General features: G+C 43.8%; 2 protein-coding genes across 2 annotated transcripts in view; one reads left to right on the top strand and one right to left on the bottom strand.

Annotated features, from left to right (window-relative positions):
- LOC135196548 (zinc finger protein 830-like) overlaps nt 1-14,599 on the bottom strand; it is a 141,079-nt gene that overhangs the window by 73,894 nt on the left and 52,586 nt on the right. The gene's annotated exons all lie outside the window — the stretch shown is intronic.
- Nucleotides 12,857-14,599, top strand: part of LOC135197328 (zinc finger protein 830-like) — a 49,972-nt gene continuing 48,229 nt past the window's right edge. Inside the window, exon 1 of the mRNA XM_064224469.1 lies at nt 12,857-12,991. Coding sequence (XP_064080539.1) covers nt 12,881-12,991 — 111 coding nt within the window. The 5' untranslated portion in view covers nt 12,857-12,880. The remainder of the gene's footprint in view (nt 12,992-14,599) is intronic.

Below are 14,599 nucleotides of genomic sequence, written 5' to 3'. Positions count from 1 at the left end.
AGGAGGTGGTCGCAAGACTGAATTGTCTGATAATCCCATTCCCAGGTCTTTCATTCTGAAGTCGCTGGTCGACTTTGTCGGTAATCTAAATGAGTAATTAGTTCTTTTCCCTGTCAGGGCGTTCTCATGCTATTTACATCACACACAGATGATGGGGACGACCATCAGGGTCGTCCCCATCATCTGTTTGTTTCACCCCGAAATGTCAAGAGACCTATGTCAAAGAATGGTGTATCCTTTTTCCTCAGAGATCTTCTTGTTAAAACTGGCGGTTCAGCTGCCCTTGAAGGCCAGGCGCCAAGAGCACACAGTATTAGAGCAGTTGCTACATCAGTAGCTTTTATGAAGAACGTCTCTGTCACCAAGGTGCTTGAGGTGGCGACTTGGCGTTCTAATTCTGTTTTTGCTCCTTTTTACTTGAGGCATATATCTCTAGTTCTAGGTGACCTATGTTCTTTGGGCCCATTGGTGCTTTGACAACTCACGCTGCTTCCATTGTCAGTCTGACATTGGACCAGCCACTGGGTTGTCGGCACTGGCGACTACGCTTCTCCCAAAGTCGATGCTGACTTAGGACTATTCACTGGTTCGCCTGTCCTGACGACTCCATTGTCTTTCTGGATAGGGAATTAGTCAATGGATCGCCTGTTGTCATCTGGTGACTCGTTCATCATGTACTTTTTGTCTCACTTGTTTTTTCAGTCAGACACTCACGCGAGATCAGGCAACATTTAGTAGCTCTGAGTTTCTTGTTGACGAAATCGGTTGCGCCGATAAACCCTCCGATGATTGTTTAATATGAGACCAGTTTGGACTGTCAGGCACTCATCTTCCTGGACTGAGTCGCCTTTTGCTCCGCGCTCCTTTCTCTTGGCGCTTGAAAGCTTGAGTCAGGAGTCGCTCATGAGCCTATATTGCTGCTGGCGACGTTGGGTTGCGTTGATACACCCCCAATGTTCGCTTAGCTTTGAATCGCCCAGGCAGTCCAGGCACTCATCCTTCGGGAAAGAGTTGCCAATACCCGCTCATCTCTCTTGGCGCCAGACATTCGTGAGAGAGCAGGTGTCGCTGATGAAGTCATTAGGGTGCAGCCTTGCTGTCCTCAATGTTGTCTGACTTTGCTGTCCTCGATGTTGTCTGACTTGTTGCCTGGTTGGTCACCTGACTTTTGTATAGTTCGGCGGCATTATGGTAGGAGACTTTGGGTACTTAATATTTTAGACATTGGGTTGAGTTTTTTACTTGGCCTATGATATATATTTCTTTGTTGTTTTATGTCATGTTATTAATTTTTCTTTCTTTTCTATTAATTGGATTAGGTTGGTTGCTCCTATTCTGCCCGAAAGGGAAATTTTATTCAGTCCCTCCTCCATTTCAATGTGATTAATTGGGCTAGATAAATTATGTTAAGGTAATTTTTATTAATATTGAATTTTATAATAAAATTGATATTAACCCTCTTACGCCGAAGCGGTAAAAAGAAAAAAAAGTCTCCCGTGTGCCGGAGGTTTTTCAGAGTGAGCGCGGAAGCGGAAAAAATATTTTTTTCAAAAAATCACAGCGCGCTTAGTTTTTAAGATTAAGAGTTCATTTTTGGCTCCTTTTTTTGTCATTGGCTGAAGTTTAGTATGCAACCATCAGAAATGAAAAAAAATATCTATCATATATAAATAATGCGATATATGATAGCGCAAAAACAAAATTTCATATATAATTGTATTCAAATCGCGCTGTGCGCAAAACGGTTAAAGATAACAAGTTACTTTTTTTTTCGTTGTAATGTACACTAAATTGCGATTAATTTGGGTATATAACACATTGTAAAACGATAAAAGCAACACAGAGAAAATATTATCACAAAATAATGCATGAATTCGTAACGCGCGGACGTAAACAAATATTTTTTCCAAAAATTCACCATAAATCTAAATATTGTCCTAGAGACTTCCAATTTCTTTCAAAATGAAGGCAAATGATTGAATATCTGACGAGTTAAAGTTGACCGAATGTCGAATTTTTTTTATATAATTTTTTATATGCAATTATTTCAGAAATAAGAAAAGCTACAACCTTCAAATATTTTTCGTTTTACGTTTTATTCTACATGAAATTGCGCACATTTTCATATATAAAACTCGATGAAATGCCTAATATGAAACGGAGCAAATATTCCGAGAATGGTACGTACGCATTTCGGAGATTTGTGGCGGAGAATCCGCGCGAGGAGGGAAGGAAAGATTTTTTTTTTAAATTCACCATAAATCTAAATATTTTGCTAGAGACTTCAAATTTGTTTCAAGATGAAGATAAATGACTGAATATTACTAGACTGTAAGAGTTTTAGCTTACAATTGCATTTTTCGACCATTTCAGTAGAGTCAAACTTGACCGAACATGGTTTTTTTTTATTTATCGTGATTTATATGCAAATATTTAAAAAATGAGAAAAGCTACAACCTTCAATTAATTTTTTTTGTATTCTACATTAAATTGTGCACATTTTCATATATAAAACTTTATGTAACGGCTAATTTAAAATGGTGCAAACATTACCACAATCGCACGTATGATTTTTTCGGAAGAGTTACCGCGCGGACGTAAAGAAAATGTTATTTTTTTCATAAATTCACCATAAATCGAAATATTGTGCTAGAGACTTCCAATTTGTTTCAAAATGAAGGTAAATGCTTGAATATTACTAGAATATAAGCGTTTTAGCTTACAATTGCGTTTTTCGACCATTTCGGTAGAGTCAAATTTGACCGAAGGTTGTAATTTTTGCAATTATCATTATTTATATGAAAATATCTCAAAACTGATAAAAGCTACAACCATGGGTTGTTTTTAGTTGTATTGTGCATGAAAATGAAATTGCGCACATTTCCATATATAAAACTTTATATAACGGCTAATTTTAAAATGGTGCAAACATTACCACAGTCGCATGTATGATTTTTTTCGGAAGAGTTACCACGCGGACGTAAGGAAAGTTTTTCATAAATTCACCATAAATCAGAATATTGTGCTAGAGACTTCCAATTAGTTGCAAAATGAAGGTAAATGATTGAATATTACTAAAATATAAGAGTTTTAGCTTACAATTGCGTTTTTTGACCATTTCGGTAGAGTCAAAGTTGACCAAAGGTTGAAATTTTGGCAATTATCGTTATTTATATGAAAATATCTCAAAACTGATAAAAGCTACAATCATGAGTATTTTATTGTTGTATTCTACATAAAAATGCGCACATTTTCATATATAATACTTCATGTAACGGCTAATTTACAATGGTACAAAAATTATGTCAAAGTGACTAAATAATTTCCGAGATGTGTCACAGATACTTTTTAGTGCGGCAAGAAAGAAATTCGCGCTTGCGCGCCTGCGTAACGATTGCAAACAAAACAACACCTTGATCCGTGAACTCCCAGCATCCCCCAAGGCGCGTGATTCAAAAGTTTTAGGCTGGTAGGCCTATAAGTATTTTTCTTTTTTTCCGCAAATTTAAAAAAAAAACTTTTGTAAGTCTACGTAAAATACGTCCAGTCGGCACACGGGAGACAAAAAATGTTGACGTAAAATACGTCCAGTCGGCGTAAGAGGGTTAATAATACTTACCTGTATAATTTATCTAGTCCCACCCATCCTACCTCGCGATCTGCCTATCACAACTGATTTTCAAGGGAAGGTTTTGCAACTGTCAAATGGCCTGTGTTGCCAACTGATGGACAGAATAGGAGGTAACAGGGTTGCCAATGTAGTAAATTTTGGTGTGGTTTTTGTGGATTTTGTGCTAGATAAATTATACAGGTAAGTATTACTAATATTAATTTTATTATAAAAATTCATTTTCATCTTGTCAGCAGCTCCTTTTGCAGAGAGCCTATGGTTGTTCTTTTTAGTTTCCAACTTGATATTTCCAGCTGCCCATAGATGTGTAGCCTGGAATCGTTGACCTCCCTCAACGATATAGTCTGCTTGCTCAAGTACTGTTGTTGCTCGAGGTTTGACTCCTGTTCCCAATTACACTCCAGCAAAGTCTCTCCCAACTCAACAATCACAAAATCTGTAGGCCCTCGGCCTAGCCAGCAGCACACTATCACTTCATCGTGGGTTCAGAAAAGTTTCAGTACAGGTGAAGGGGAGCCTCAGCTCATACTTATTCCCTTCTACCAAACTGTAATGAAAAAAAAAAAAGAAAGAAAGACGACCATTATTCACAAAATCTCTCGCTCACAAAAAAGGGATTTTGACGAAGGAAAAATCTATTTCTGGGTGATTGGCTCGTGTCGCCCTATGAAAGTATCCTTAATATCATTCTTTCTAGGTAAAATTAGCCTAAAATTACCAGAGAAAAACAAAATTAAGAAAATGTCAGTAAAACTGACTCGCTCACTCTTAAAAAGAAGTGTCGGTATGATAAAGGGGCGAGTGTGGAACACTACCACGAGCCAAATACCAATTAGAACTTCCTGTCAGAATCCCCCCAAGAGAGAGCTGATACCAACGGGCGATGCAGCCTCTACTACTACTACTAGAGGACGCCACGGACAGCAGCGCCCTAGCGGACATCCTTAAATAAAACAGTTAAATACATCTTGTCCTGCAAGGGGGGGAAAACAACCATAAAAAAAGGGGGGGTTTCATAGGGCGACACGAGCCAATCACCCAGAAATAGATTTTTCCTTCGTCAAAATCCCTTTTCTGGGCTCAGCTCGTGTCGGCCTATGAAAGAGTACCAGAGAAACAGACAAGATGGAAAAGGGAACAATGAAAAACAATTTAAAATGATGGATATAATATAAGTAAATCAATTACAGCATATAAATTAAGCACTTAAACTAACTTATTTTAACAGTAAAATAATAAAATGTTAGTAATCTTAAAGTACTTAAAAGGTAATTAAAGAAAATTACAAAGATGCATGTAAAATAAGGAAAAATTGTGATTTACTTAACAAAATACAAAATTCAAAATATATACACCATGTGTCCTACCCTAGCATAAAAATAAGGGTAGGTACACTGAAATCCATCATCAATACAAATATTTCAAAATATATACAAACACATTGTGACTGAAGTTCATCATTAACATAAAATGGTGAATATATATACAAACATATTGTGTCCTACCCTAGCATAAAAATAAGGGTAGGTACACTGAAGTACATTATCAGTACAAATGTGGATGTCCCTAGCAAAAAAATAAGGGACAAGCCACTATATGATACAACGGCTAAGGCTATGATGTTGAGTAGCCTGACGATAGGGTGAGGCATGTTGGTTTACGTAGGTAGAAAGGAGACCTGGATCTGTACTACAACTACTAAACAGTATCAGGGGAAACTATGTTTCCCGCTGCTACTGCTGAAAACTTTAAAGATTCCAAGGACTTTAAATAATGCCGTTTAAAGACTGTCGGGGATTTCCATCCAGTATACTTTCTAAGATCCTCGAAATTCATATGTTGGAAATAATTAATTGAGGTGGCTACTCCCCTGATATCATGTGCTTTTGGGAATGACTCAGGGTTGGCTTGTTTAATAAAGTAAAGGATTTGCTGCCTAATGCCTTTAACTGATAAAGTACCACCTTTTTCTCTCATGAAGAGAGCACCTGAGGATCTAGAAGAAGTACGAGATAGAAAGGCTCTAAGAGTTGATACTGGGCAGAGAGAAGGATCCTGCGGAAGTGGGATAACCTTCCAAGGGGCCCACCTTGCAAGAGGATCTTCATTTTTGGCTATAAAAAAGCTACGATCCGAGCAAGTAGAACTTCTCCTGATGGGAGGAATTCCACACATGAACCCGCATCCCTGGATAGAGCCGACAGTTTCTGAAATTCTAGCTCCTGAGGCTAGGCTTAGTAAGAATAATGTCTTCCTTAGGAGCATTATGAATGTACAAGATGAGTTGTCAGTATCTGAAGCTAGTTTGAGGACATCATTTAAGAACCATGAAACTGTAGTAGGCCTCTGGGAAGGTCTAAGTCTAGCACAGGCTTTAGGGATAGATGTGAAATAAGATTCAGTCAAATCTATCTGAAAACCTACTTGAAAGATTTTCTTCAAAGCCGATTTATGAGTGGTAATGTGCTAGCAGCTAAGCCTTTTCTCAAATAAGGATCTGAAAAAGGATATAGCCAAATTAACTGTCATGGTTGTAGTGTTTCGATTCTTTCAGAAAGATGCTAATTTTTTAACAGCTGATCATATTGTCTAATGGTTGACTCTCTCTTATCTGATTCTAGGAAGAGAATATTCTGTGGATCAATGTTAGCATCTTTATTAGCCGCAAACTTCATGAAGTCCATAAAGTTAGGGTCTGGAGAGTTCTTGAGGAAGCGAACACAGTCCTCATTTGTACTGATTGTGATAGTTTGGGATTGGGGATCCGTTGAGGTCGGAGACCCAATTCCAAGAGAAGAGGATACCAGTTGCTCTTGGGCCAGTCTGGTGCAATCAGAGCTACTATCCCTTTGAAAGACCTTAGTTTGTCTAGGACTTTCAAGAGAAGATTCACTGGAGGAAAAACATAAATTCTCCTCCACTGATTCCAATCTAACGACAGGGCGTCCGTGGCATAAGCCAGAGGGTCCAGGTTGGGGGCCACATAGCAAGGGAGCTTGTGGTTCGCTTGTGAGGCGAAGAGATCCACTTGGAGACCTGGACTCTCCGGCTTACCCACTGGAATGACCCGACGTCCAGAGACCACTCTGATTCCAGAGGAACTGACCGGGACAGAGCGTCTGCTATCACTTCTTACTCCTGCCAGGTGAGTGCAGACAGATGCCATTTGTGTTTGTTTGCCAATGCAAAGATGGCTATCATGACATGGTTCACAGTTTGGATTTGGACCCTCCTCTGTTGATGCAATGAACTACCACTGCACTGTCCAAAACTAGCCTTAGGTGAGACTTCTTCGGGGGAAGCAGTCTCTTCAGAGTAAGAAATACTGCCATTGCTTCCAACACGTTTATGTGAAGCTGGCGAAATTGAACTGACCAAGTCCCCTGAACCTGTTTGAACTGAGAGTATCCCCCCACCCCGGACAGGGATGCGTCCGTGTGAATGGTTAGCACTGGGGGGGAGGGGATATTGAAGGGGTACTTTCTTGGCTAAGTTCTTTACTTTTGACCAAGGCCGTAGTTGGTTGCGAAGGATCTGTGGAATTACTGACAACTTGTCTCGATATTTGGAGTTTGCTTTTGACCGCCAAATTCGATTTATATCTTTCAGCCTTGCTTTCAGAAGGATATCTGTTACGAGCAAACTGAAGAGACCCTAGGATTCTCTCCTGGTTTCTTCTTGACGTTTGTTTGCATTTGAGGAATTGCCTGACAGATTTTGCTATTTCCTTCCGTTTGGCCACTGGAATTGATAGATTGTGGGAAGACAAATCCCATTGGATTCCTAGCCACTGAAAAAACGAGATTCCGGAGTAAGTCTGGATTTCGTTTTTTGTTTATCTGGAACCCCAGATGTTCCAGAAAGTGGAACTTACCTTTTTGGTAGCTTCGGGAGACATTCCCATAGGACTGGTTGGTGCCCAGCATCAACCAATCGTCGAGGTTATGCCGCTCACCATTATTGCCCTGGAAGCTCTCAATTGTTGTACAACCACTTCTGCTATCTTTGTGAATACCCTGGGGGCTACATTCAGACCAAAGGGCATCACTTTGAATGAGAATGTCTGATTCCCTAGCCTGAATCCTAGGAATGGCCGGAAGTGTCTGGCTATAGGGATATGATAGTATGCGTCTGTAAGATCGATGGAGCATGTGACGGCTCCACGCGGCAGTAAGGTCCTTACTTGCGAGAGGGTAAGCATCTTGAACTTGTCGCAGCGAATGAAAGAGTTTACTTTGACAAGTCTAAGATTACCCTTCTTTTTGTTGAGCCTTTCTTTGGCACGCTGAATAAGCGCCCTTGAAATTTTAGATGTTTGACTCTCGCAATAGCTCCTTTCTGAAGGAGTTCTTCCGCGTAATCTATCAATTCCTTTGACGGTACCTGATGAAATGATTTGATTGGAGGGGGATCTCTGATCCAACTCCAGCCTAATCCTTTGGACACTATGCTCTGTGCCCAATTGCTGAACCCCCACCTGTGGCGGAAGAGGAACAGCCTCCCTCCTACCTGGGGAGCCTCATTGCTGATGGGCGGGTGGCCACCACGCCCTCCTCTGAACTGTCTACTCCTCGTGCCCCTTCCTGCGCCACGCTGACGAAAGTAACCTCTCGCCCTACCTCTCGGTTGAGAGTAGCCTTGAGCCTCATAGGCAGGGTTGAAGGCCGGCGAAGTAGCGTATAGGAAGTGGATGGTTGAGATTGTTGGGGCACCAGGAGGAAAGGTTGGTTCTGTTTAGAGTGGAAAGGTTGTCCCTGTTGGGTAACTGGGACTGCCTGCACAAATTGCTGCTGTTGTTGAGTCTTTTATAAGGCTGGAACCTCTTACCAGCCTTCTTTGGTTTCTTGCCAGCAGTGGGGACGGATTCCTGTTTCCTCTTTGAGGAATACCCCACCTAGCTCTAAGGCTCTGGTTGAGTCTAGCAGCTTCGTGGTGGACCTCGTTCACTGCGGACTCTGGGAAGAGATCCGCTCCCCACATGCTTGCAGCCAAGAGTCTATTAGGCTCATGCCTGATTGTGCACTCTTGTAGGACATGCTTCCGGCAGTTCCTCCTAGCCTGGAAGAAGTCAAAGGCGTCCGTCAGAACCGTCTGAAACTGAGATTTCGCCAGAATCTTGAACAGCGGTTCCGAAGCGTAGGAAAGGGCAGCCATTTCAGTGATGATGAGGGAATTGAGGGACCTGCCAAAGAAACCTAGTCCGCGCATCAAACTCTGCCTGGATTAGGGAATCCGGCAGCCTAGGTAACTTCTCACCGAACTGGTCCATGGCGCAGTCCGGCTTGAGTTTACCCAGCGTGAATGTAGCTGGCAGGTTTTCCCACAATTCTCCGAAGGCGGGGAAGAGAGGAGAAGTAGACTCCGCCTCCCTCAACTGTGGAATGGGCTCATCCTTGAGGACTGCCTGAAGAGACTTCTCCACCAATTTCGTGGCGAACGGGAGAGAGACGTCCTCATTCCGTCGCGAAAATAGTGACAGGGACTCTTGTAGGCCTGGAGTCCATAGTGTTAGAACACTCCCAATCCTCAAGGCAAGTGAACCATTCCCGCTGGGCGTGATCTCTACTGTAAAGAAACCGACTCCTTAGAGATTTTGTCTTCTCTCGTGAGAGCCGTTGGCGTCAGCCTAGCATACCCGATGAAAGGCTGCGACAGACCCGGAGGGTAGAACCTCGAAGTCCCTCAATCTTCGAGTTCCACACTCCGGGATCGAAATCATTCCGTCCTTGAATGGAGCGTAGGCAGCTACTCTCCATGGGTTCTCCATAGAGAAAGCTGGCAAGGAGTCATAAGATGGGAGTTGAAGAATCCCCGTGCTAGATGCAGGGAGACTGGGGGAGGAGCCTGAGCTAGCCCAGCCACTCGGTCCTCATTCTCTCTCATTCTATTAGAGAGATCCTGGATCGACTGTCCAGTTTGAGACAGACTGTTTGACAGTTGGGCAAACATCTGCTCGAACCGCGTTCCCAGTGCGGAAATTTGGGAGCCTACTAGCACGCCCACCTGTTCCATCACCCCTGCTGAGACAGTAGAGGGATCACAGGTGCTGGTGCTTGCTACCCCTTCCGGCATAGCCGGAGTGGCAGCAGCGGAGGCGGAAGAAGGCAGTGACTCGGTGGGAGTGCGAGCCTTCTCCTTCGAAGCCTTGCTTCTGGAGCTCTTCGAATGGGAAGAGCCCGGCTTAGCTTTCACCGCATCGGCATAGGAAGTCGACGACTTCTTAGCCGAAGAAGACGAAGACGACTTCCTAGAAGTCGACTTAGACAAGGTCTTCGGTTCTCTCTTTCCCTTCTCCTTAGGAGGTACAGAGAGAGCGGGAGAGCGACTAGGTATCTCAGATCCCGTAAAGCCTTGGAAAGAAGCGGACGAGAGGGGGACAGGAGAAGATCCAGGAGCGCCCAAGGAAAGACCTTGGGCGCCCGACATACCTACCTCAACCAACAAATCCTCCCCACCTACCGCCATGGGCTCTAGGTTAAGGTCCAGGGCAGCGACGTCCGGAACCGACTCCTGTGAGGCTACGACCCCAAACGATTGCTGGAGTTCTTGCTGAATGGAGGCTATCAGTGGGGCAGCGGACGAGGGGTCGACGTAGCCCGTCGACTTGCCCGCGGGGAAGATCTGGATGGCCAGCTTCCTATCCAAAATGTAGGGCTGGCCCTTGGCGGCGTTTTTCCCAAAGCCGCCCACCCACGCTTTCAGGGTGGCGAGGGCGACTTCCCTCACGCCGCTAGCCTGAAAGAAAGGTGAGATTAGCTGCCAATTGTGGAAAGAAGTTAACAAACTTACGACTAGAAGTTGTTAGTAAAATCATAAGTAAGTCTATAATGGACTTACCCCATCTCCCAGCTGACCGACCAGGTCGTAGCATATAGCGCAGGCCTCAGGGTGCCAGACGATCACTCGTTGAACGACGTGGCACAAGGGGCGTGGGACCTGCACTCGTCATGTCCACAGGGGTGCATAAAGCGTCGCATTACACGCTGGGACCTGGCAGTTGGTAGCCTGTAAGTGAAAAGTATATGAATACCAAGTAAACACTTACCGTCTAACATATGCTCCGCTGGTACGGAGCGATAAAGTTAGATAAAACCAGAGCCCCGCCAAAATACGTGTGGTAACCAGGTTGGGAGATAGGCTATGGCTCCGCCGATGGCGGAAGCACAAGAATCAACCAACTAGGAGTGGTGGTAATGGAAACCACGACGGAAAAAGGCGGGATGGATGAAATAAAATAATAATAACACACAATTCATTGTAAAATATCTTAGAATTAGGGTATATATCCTTAAAATAACAGAAATAAACAACTTCTCCTCCACGCGTCTACCAGAAGAGTGCGTAGGTAAGGGTAAGCTCCCTTTCCGGTAACGGCGGAGAGATATAAGGATATAGTTAGGCAAGCAACCAACCGACCACTCGTAGTGCCCACCCTGCCCGCTAGCGGAGCCAGGAACCTATAACCAAAGGTGCCCCGGCTGCGACGGAAGGCTCCTTTCGTATCGTAAGGAGGGTGGCTGAGCAACTGGGGAGGGGAGGAGGAAGGTCTCGGCGAAACACGGCGGGAGCGAGAAAGGGGGGAAGGATGGCCTACTCCTCCCCCCCGCCTCACCAACTACCCGCATGGAGACCCGGTACCTCATAGTGGTCGCCCTGTACCCCCTCGCTGGGAGGACCCCTGGTCACCTCCGAAAGGGTGAGAGAAGGCGATGAAGTTGTCATAACAACTAAGGGGTCCCCCAGCTCCTCCCTATATCAGAGAGGGAGGGAAGGGGCAGGGTAAGGTGCAAAGGAACACGTGACCGCAAGTGGCCTAGGCCGCGAGCAACACAACCGTGGTAGGGCCACGTGAACCAAGCTGTACCAACACATGGAACAAGCACCTAGGCTAGCCTAACACCCTAAATAAATAAATAAATATACATCGAAAGGTGGAAGAGACACTTTTAGTAAAAGGGAAAGAAGCCCAGGAGGAGGCGGACTGTCCCGAAAAACAGGAGCCTACTCGGAGCCAGCGATAGCCGATGTAGAGCAAGAGCCGGGATGCTGGGCCGGAAATAATAATAATAATAGCCCTAAATACCAAGCTAGGAGAATGGTAAGAGGGCTGAACTATCTAAAACTCGATGTAAACAATGAATGTGATAACGTAAGCCCATAAGTATAAGAAGTCCCAGTATGGAGGACCGGGAATTCTTACGAGGCGGCATGGCCGCCACGAGACAACCGGGGAACCAGTATATGACCTATTAAGAGGAAAAATACTGGTACCCGGAAGATAAAACTATGGTAAAATGTTACTTATGAGTTACTTAACTTAGCCGTGGCAATAGCAGAGCGTTCCATCGTAGAATTTACGAGTAAAATCCAAAAAGGGGCACAAGCACAAGAAATGGCGACTTGTCGCAAGCGCTAAAATTTAAGGATGTCCGCTAGGGGCGCTGCTGTCCGTGGCGTCCTCTAGTAGTAGTAGTAGAGGCTGCATCGCCCGTTGGTATCAGCTCTCTCTTGGGGGGATTCTGACAGGAAGTTCTAATTGGTATTTGGCTCGTGGTAGTGTTCCACACTCGCCCCTTTATCATACCGACACTTCTTTTTAAGAGTGAGCGAGTCAGTTTTACTGACATTTTCTTAATTTTGTTTTTCTCTGGTAATTTTAGGCTAATTTTACCTAGAAAGAATGATATTAAGGATACTTTCATAGGCCGACACGAGCTGAGCCCAGAAATAACATGAATATGATAAATAAGAAACTGAATCCTAAAAACTAGTTCAAAAAATTACCTAACCTAATCACCTAATAACTAACAAAATAATATAAAATAAATCAAACAGTCATTCACACAAACCAATTTCTTCTATACTCTGGTCCCTGGACTGTAAGGAAAGGTGGAGTGCAGACCAACAGGTTAGTTGGGCTTCCCCCTACCTGTCGATAGTTTACTAGTAGTTTGTCAGTAAGTTTGAAGGGGCTTTACAGCTTGTGTTTGCAAGGTAACTCCAATGTGTATATTAGGAAAAATATACTTAAAAGATGTGGTTATTTTATATTATTAGTCTTTTGGACCCTCCAGATGATGTTGAGTTCTAGATAAGATGAAAACAGATGAAAGGGATAAGGGATGACTGTAAAGACGTGTTTGCATAGTGCAGACATAAGGAAAATACAAATTATTTTAAAAATCTGTTATAGTATTTCACATTCATTTCCTTAACTTTTATGTCAGATACAATAGCAGGGGACAACTGATGTGTATAGTGTGTGGTACAATTGTAAAAAGTGCTATAATTTGGCAAGCACATGTAATCAAGCGATCACACTTGGAAAACTTGGCATCTCTTCAGAAAAAACAAAAACAGGTGAGTTGTGTGTTTTAGTATTGCATGACAACCCCTGTTGACATGTAAGTTGTAACTTTCTGAGGATTGTGGGGATTTCTGATCACATCTTAAGTGTTAAATATCAACCTCAGTGGCTATTGATACCTAAATATTGTTTGTTCCTACACGTTATACAAACCATGTGTTCTTTACATTCTTTACATAAGGAATTACTTTCAGCGCCAGTTGGAACTCGGTCGTAAGATTCAATAACGAGGTATTGTTCCGATACGTAATACAAACCTTTTGGTCCTCTAACAATAGGAATGTAACTTGCGGCAAAGCTGGAATTACGCCCGTTGAATCTTGAACAAGGTGGTTAGGCAGTAACTACCATGGGACAGACCAGCCTGCCCGGATGTAAACACTCCACTTTACTTTCGGCCTCTTCCGAGGAAGATGTGTGTTTTGTGAGCTCTGGCTGACTGGTCGTTAATATCTTTTTTTCCCGGCGGGATCTTTTCCTTTTTGGTTTATTTTTTGTATTTAAATAATTATGCATATACGGTGTTTGATATTAATACTAAACAAAGGTTTGTCCTTGGTTTTTCAATTAATATACAAACCAGTTTTTTGTGATAGCCTTTGTAACCGCCCCTGTACTTCTGTTAAGAGCCGGCGGCTAAGGTATGCCAACATACTTACATTCTTTCGCCCTTTAACACTGGCTCAGACCTGCATGAGGACGAGATATGTATTTATCGTGAGGATGAGACATGTATTTAACGTAACTGATATTGATCCTGTAATGGGGACAGTATTCATCCGGAAATTACGCTTACGCTTGGTAATCACCAAGGGAACTTCAAAGGTTTGTCCATGTTTTGTTGTTATGGTAATTTCTCTTCTCCTTCTTCCTTTCACGTACTATCGGAAGAAGGTAGAAGGATGGGCGTGCGGTGCTGATGTTGGGGGATCTCCTCTCACTTCAGAGGGCGGCGCCCTTGGATGTGTGAGGAGTATCCTCATTACTTTTTTAATTTTTTTTTCCTTATTTTACAGACTAGTGGTGATTGTGTTTTCAGTAGTATTGGTTTGGATGCTCTTCGTGTTGGTTATCCTAATCTTGGAATTGTACCTATGACTCGTAGCATGTTGCATACCGATCCCTCGAGTGTGTGTTACTGATCCCCGTGATGATTATTTGTTACCATACTACCCGGGAGTTATGTCACTGGACGAAGCTGTCACGCTGCCCTGTGAGGTTATCTACTGATGGTAGAAGTCTGGCAGAAGGAGAAACCAAAGAGGAAGAGAGCTCGTCAAGTGTCGTCATCCTCCTCTTCGAGATCTTCATATCTTCATGCCTCCCTCCCTAAGAAGTCTCGTCACGGGACTTCTTAGGGTCTTTCTCGCTCCGGCGGTGAGAACAGGTGGGTCTTCCGCTGGTCCTCCCGTTCCTCCGGGAACGGGGCCCGTCTCTCCTTCTTCGGGGAGGAAGCAGACGGGGACCATGGAGGTACTGGTTCCACCTGCGGACCGGGAACCATCTCGGCCGCCCGCTCGCGAGCGTTACCGAGTGTACGGTCACCCCGTCCAGCCAGAGTCCAGACTGCGGAGTTCGCTCCCCATGTCAGGACCCAGGCA

The sequence above is a fragment of the Macrobrachium nipponense genome, chromosome 18 (assembly GCF_015104395.2).
Source record: "Macrobrachium nipponense isolate FS-2020 chromosome 18, ASM1510439v2, whole genome shotgun sequence".
Classification (NCBI taxonomy): Eukaryota; Metazoa; Arthropoda; class Malacostraca; order Decapoda; family Palaemonidae; genus Macrobrachium; species Macrobrachium nipponense.
Note: the sequence above shows the minus strand (reverse complement) of the source record. Positions and strands in the feature narration are given on the sequence as shown.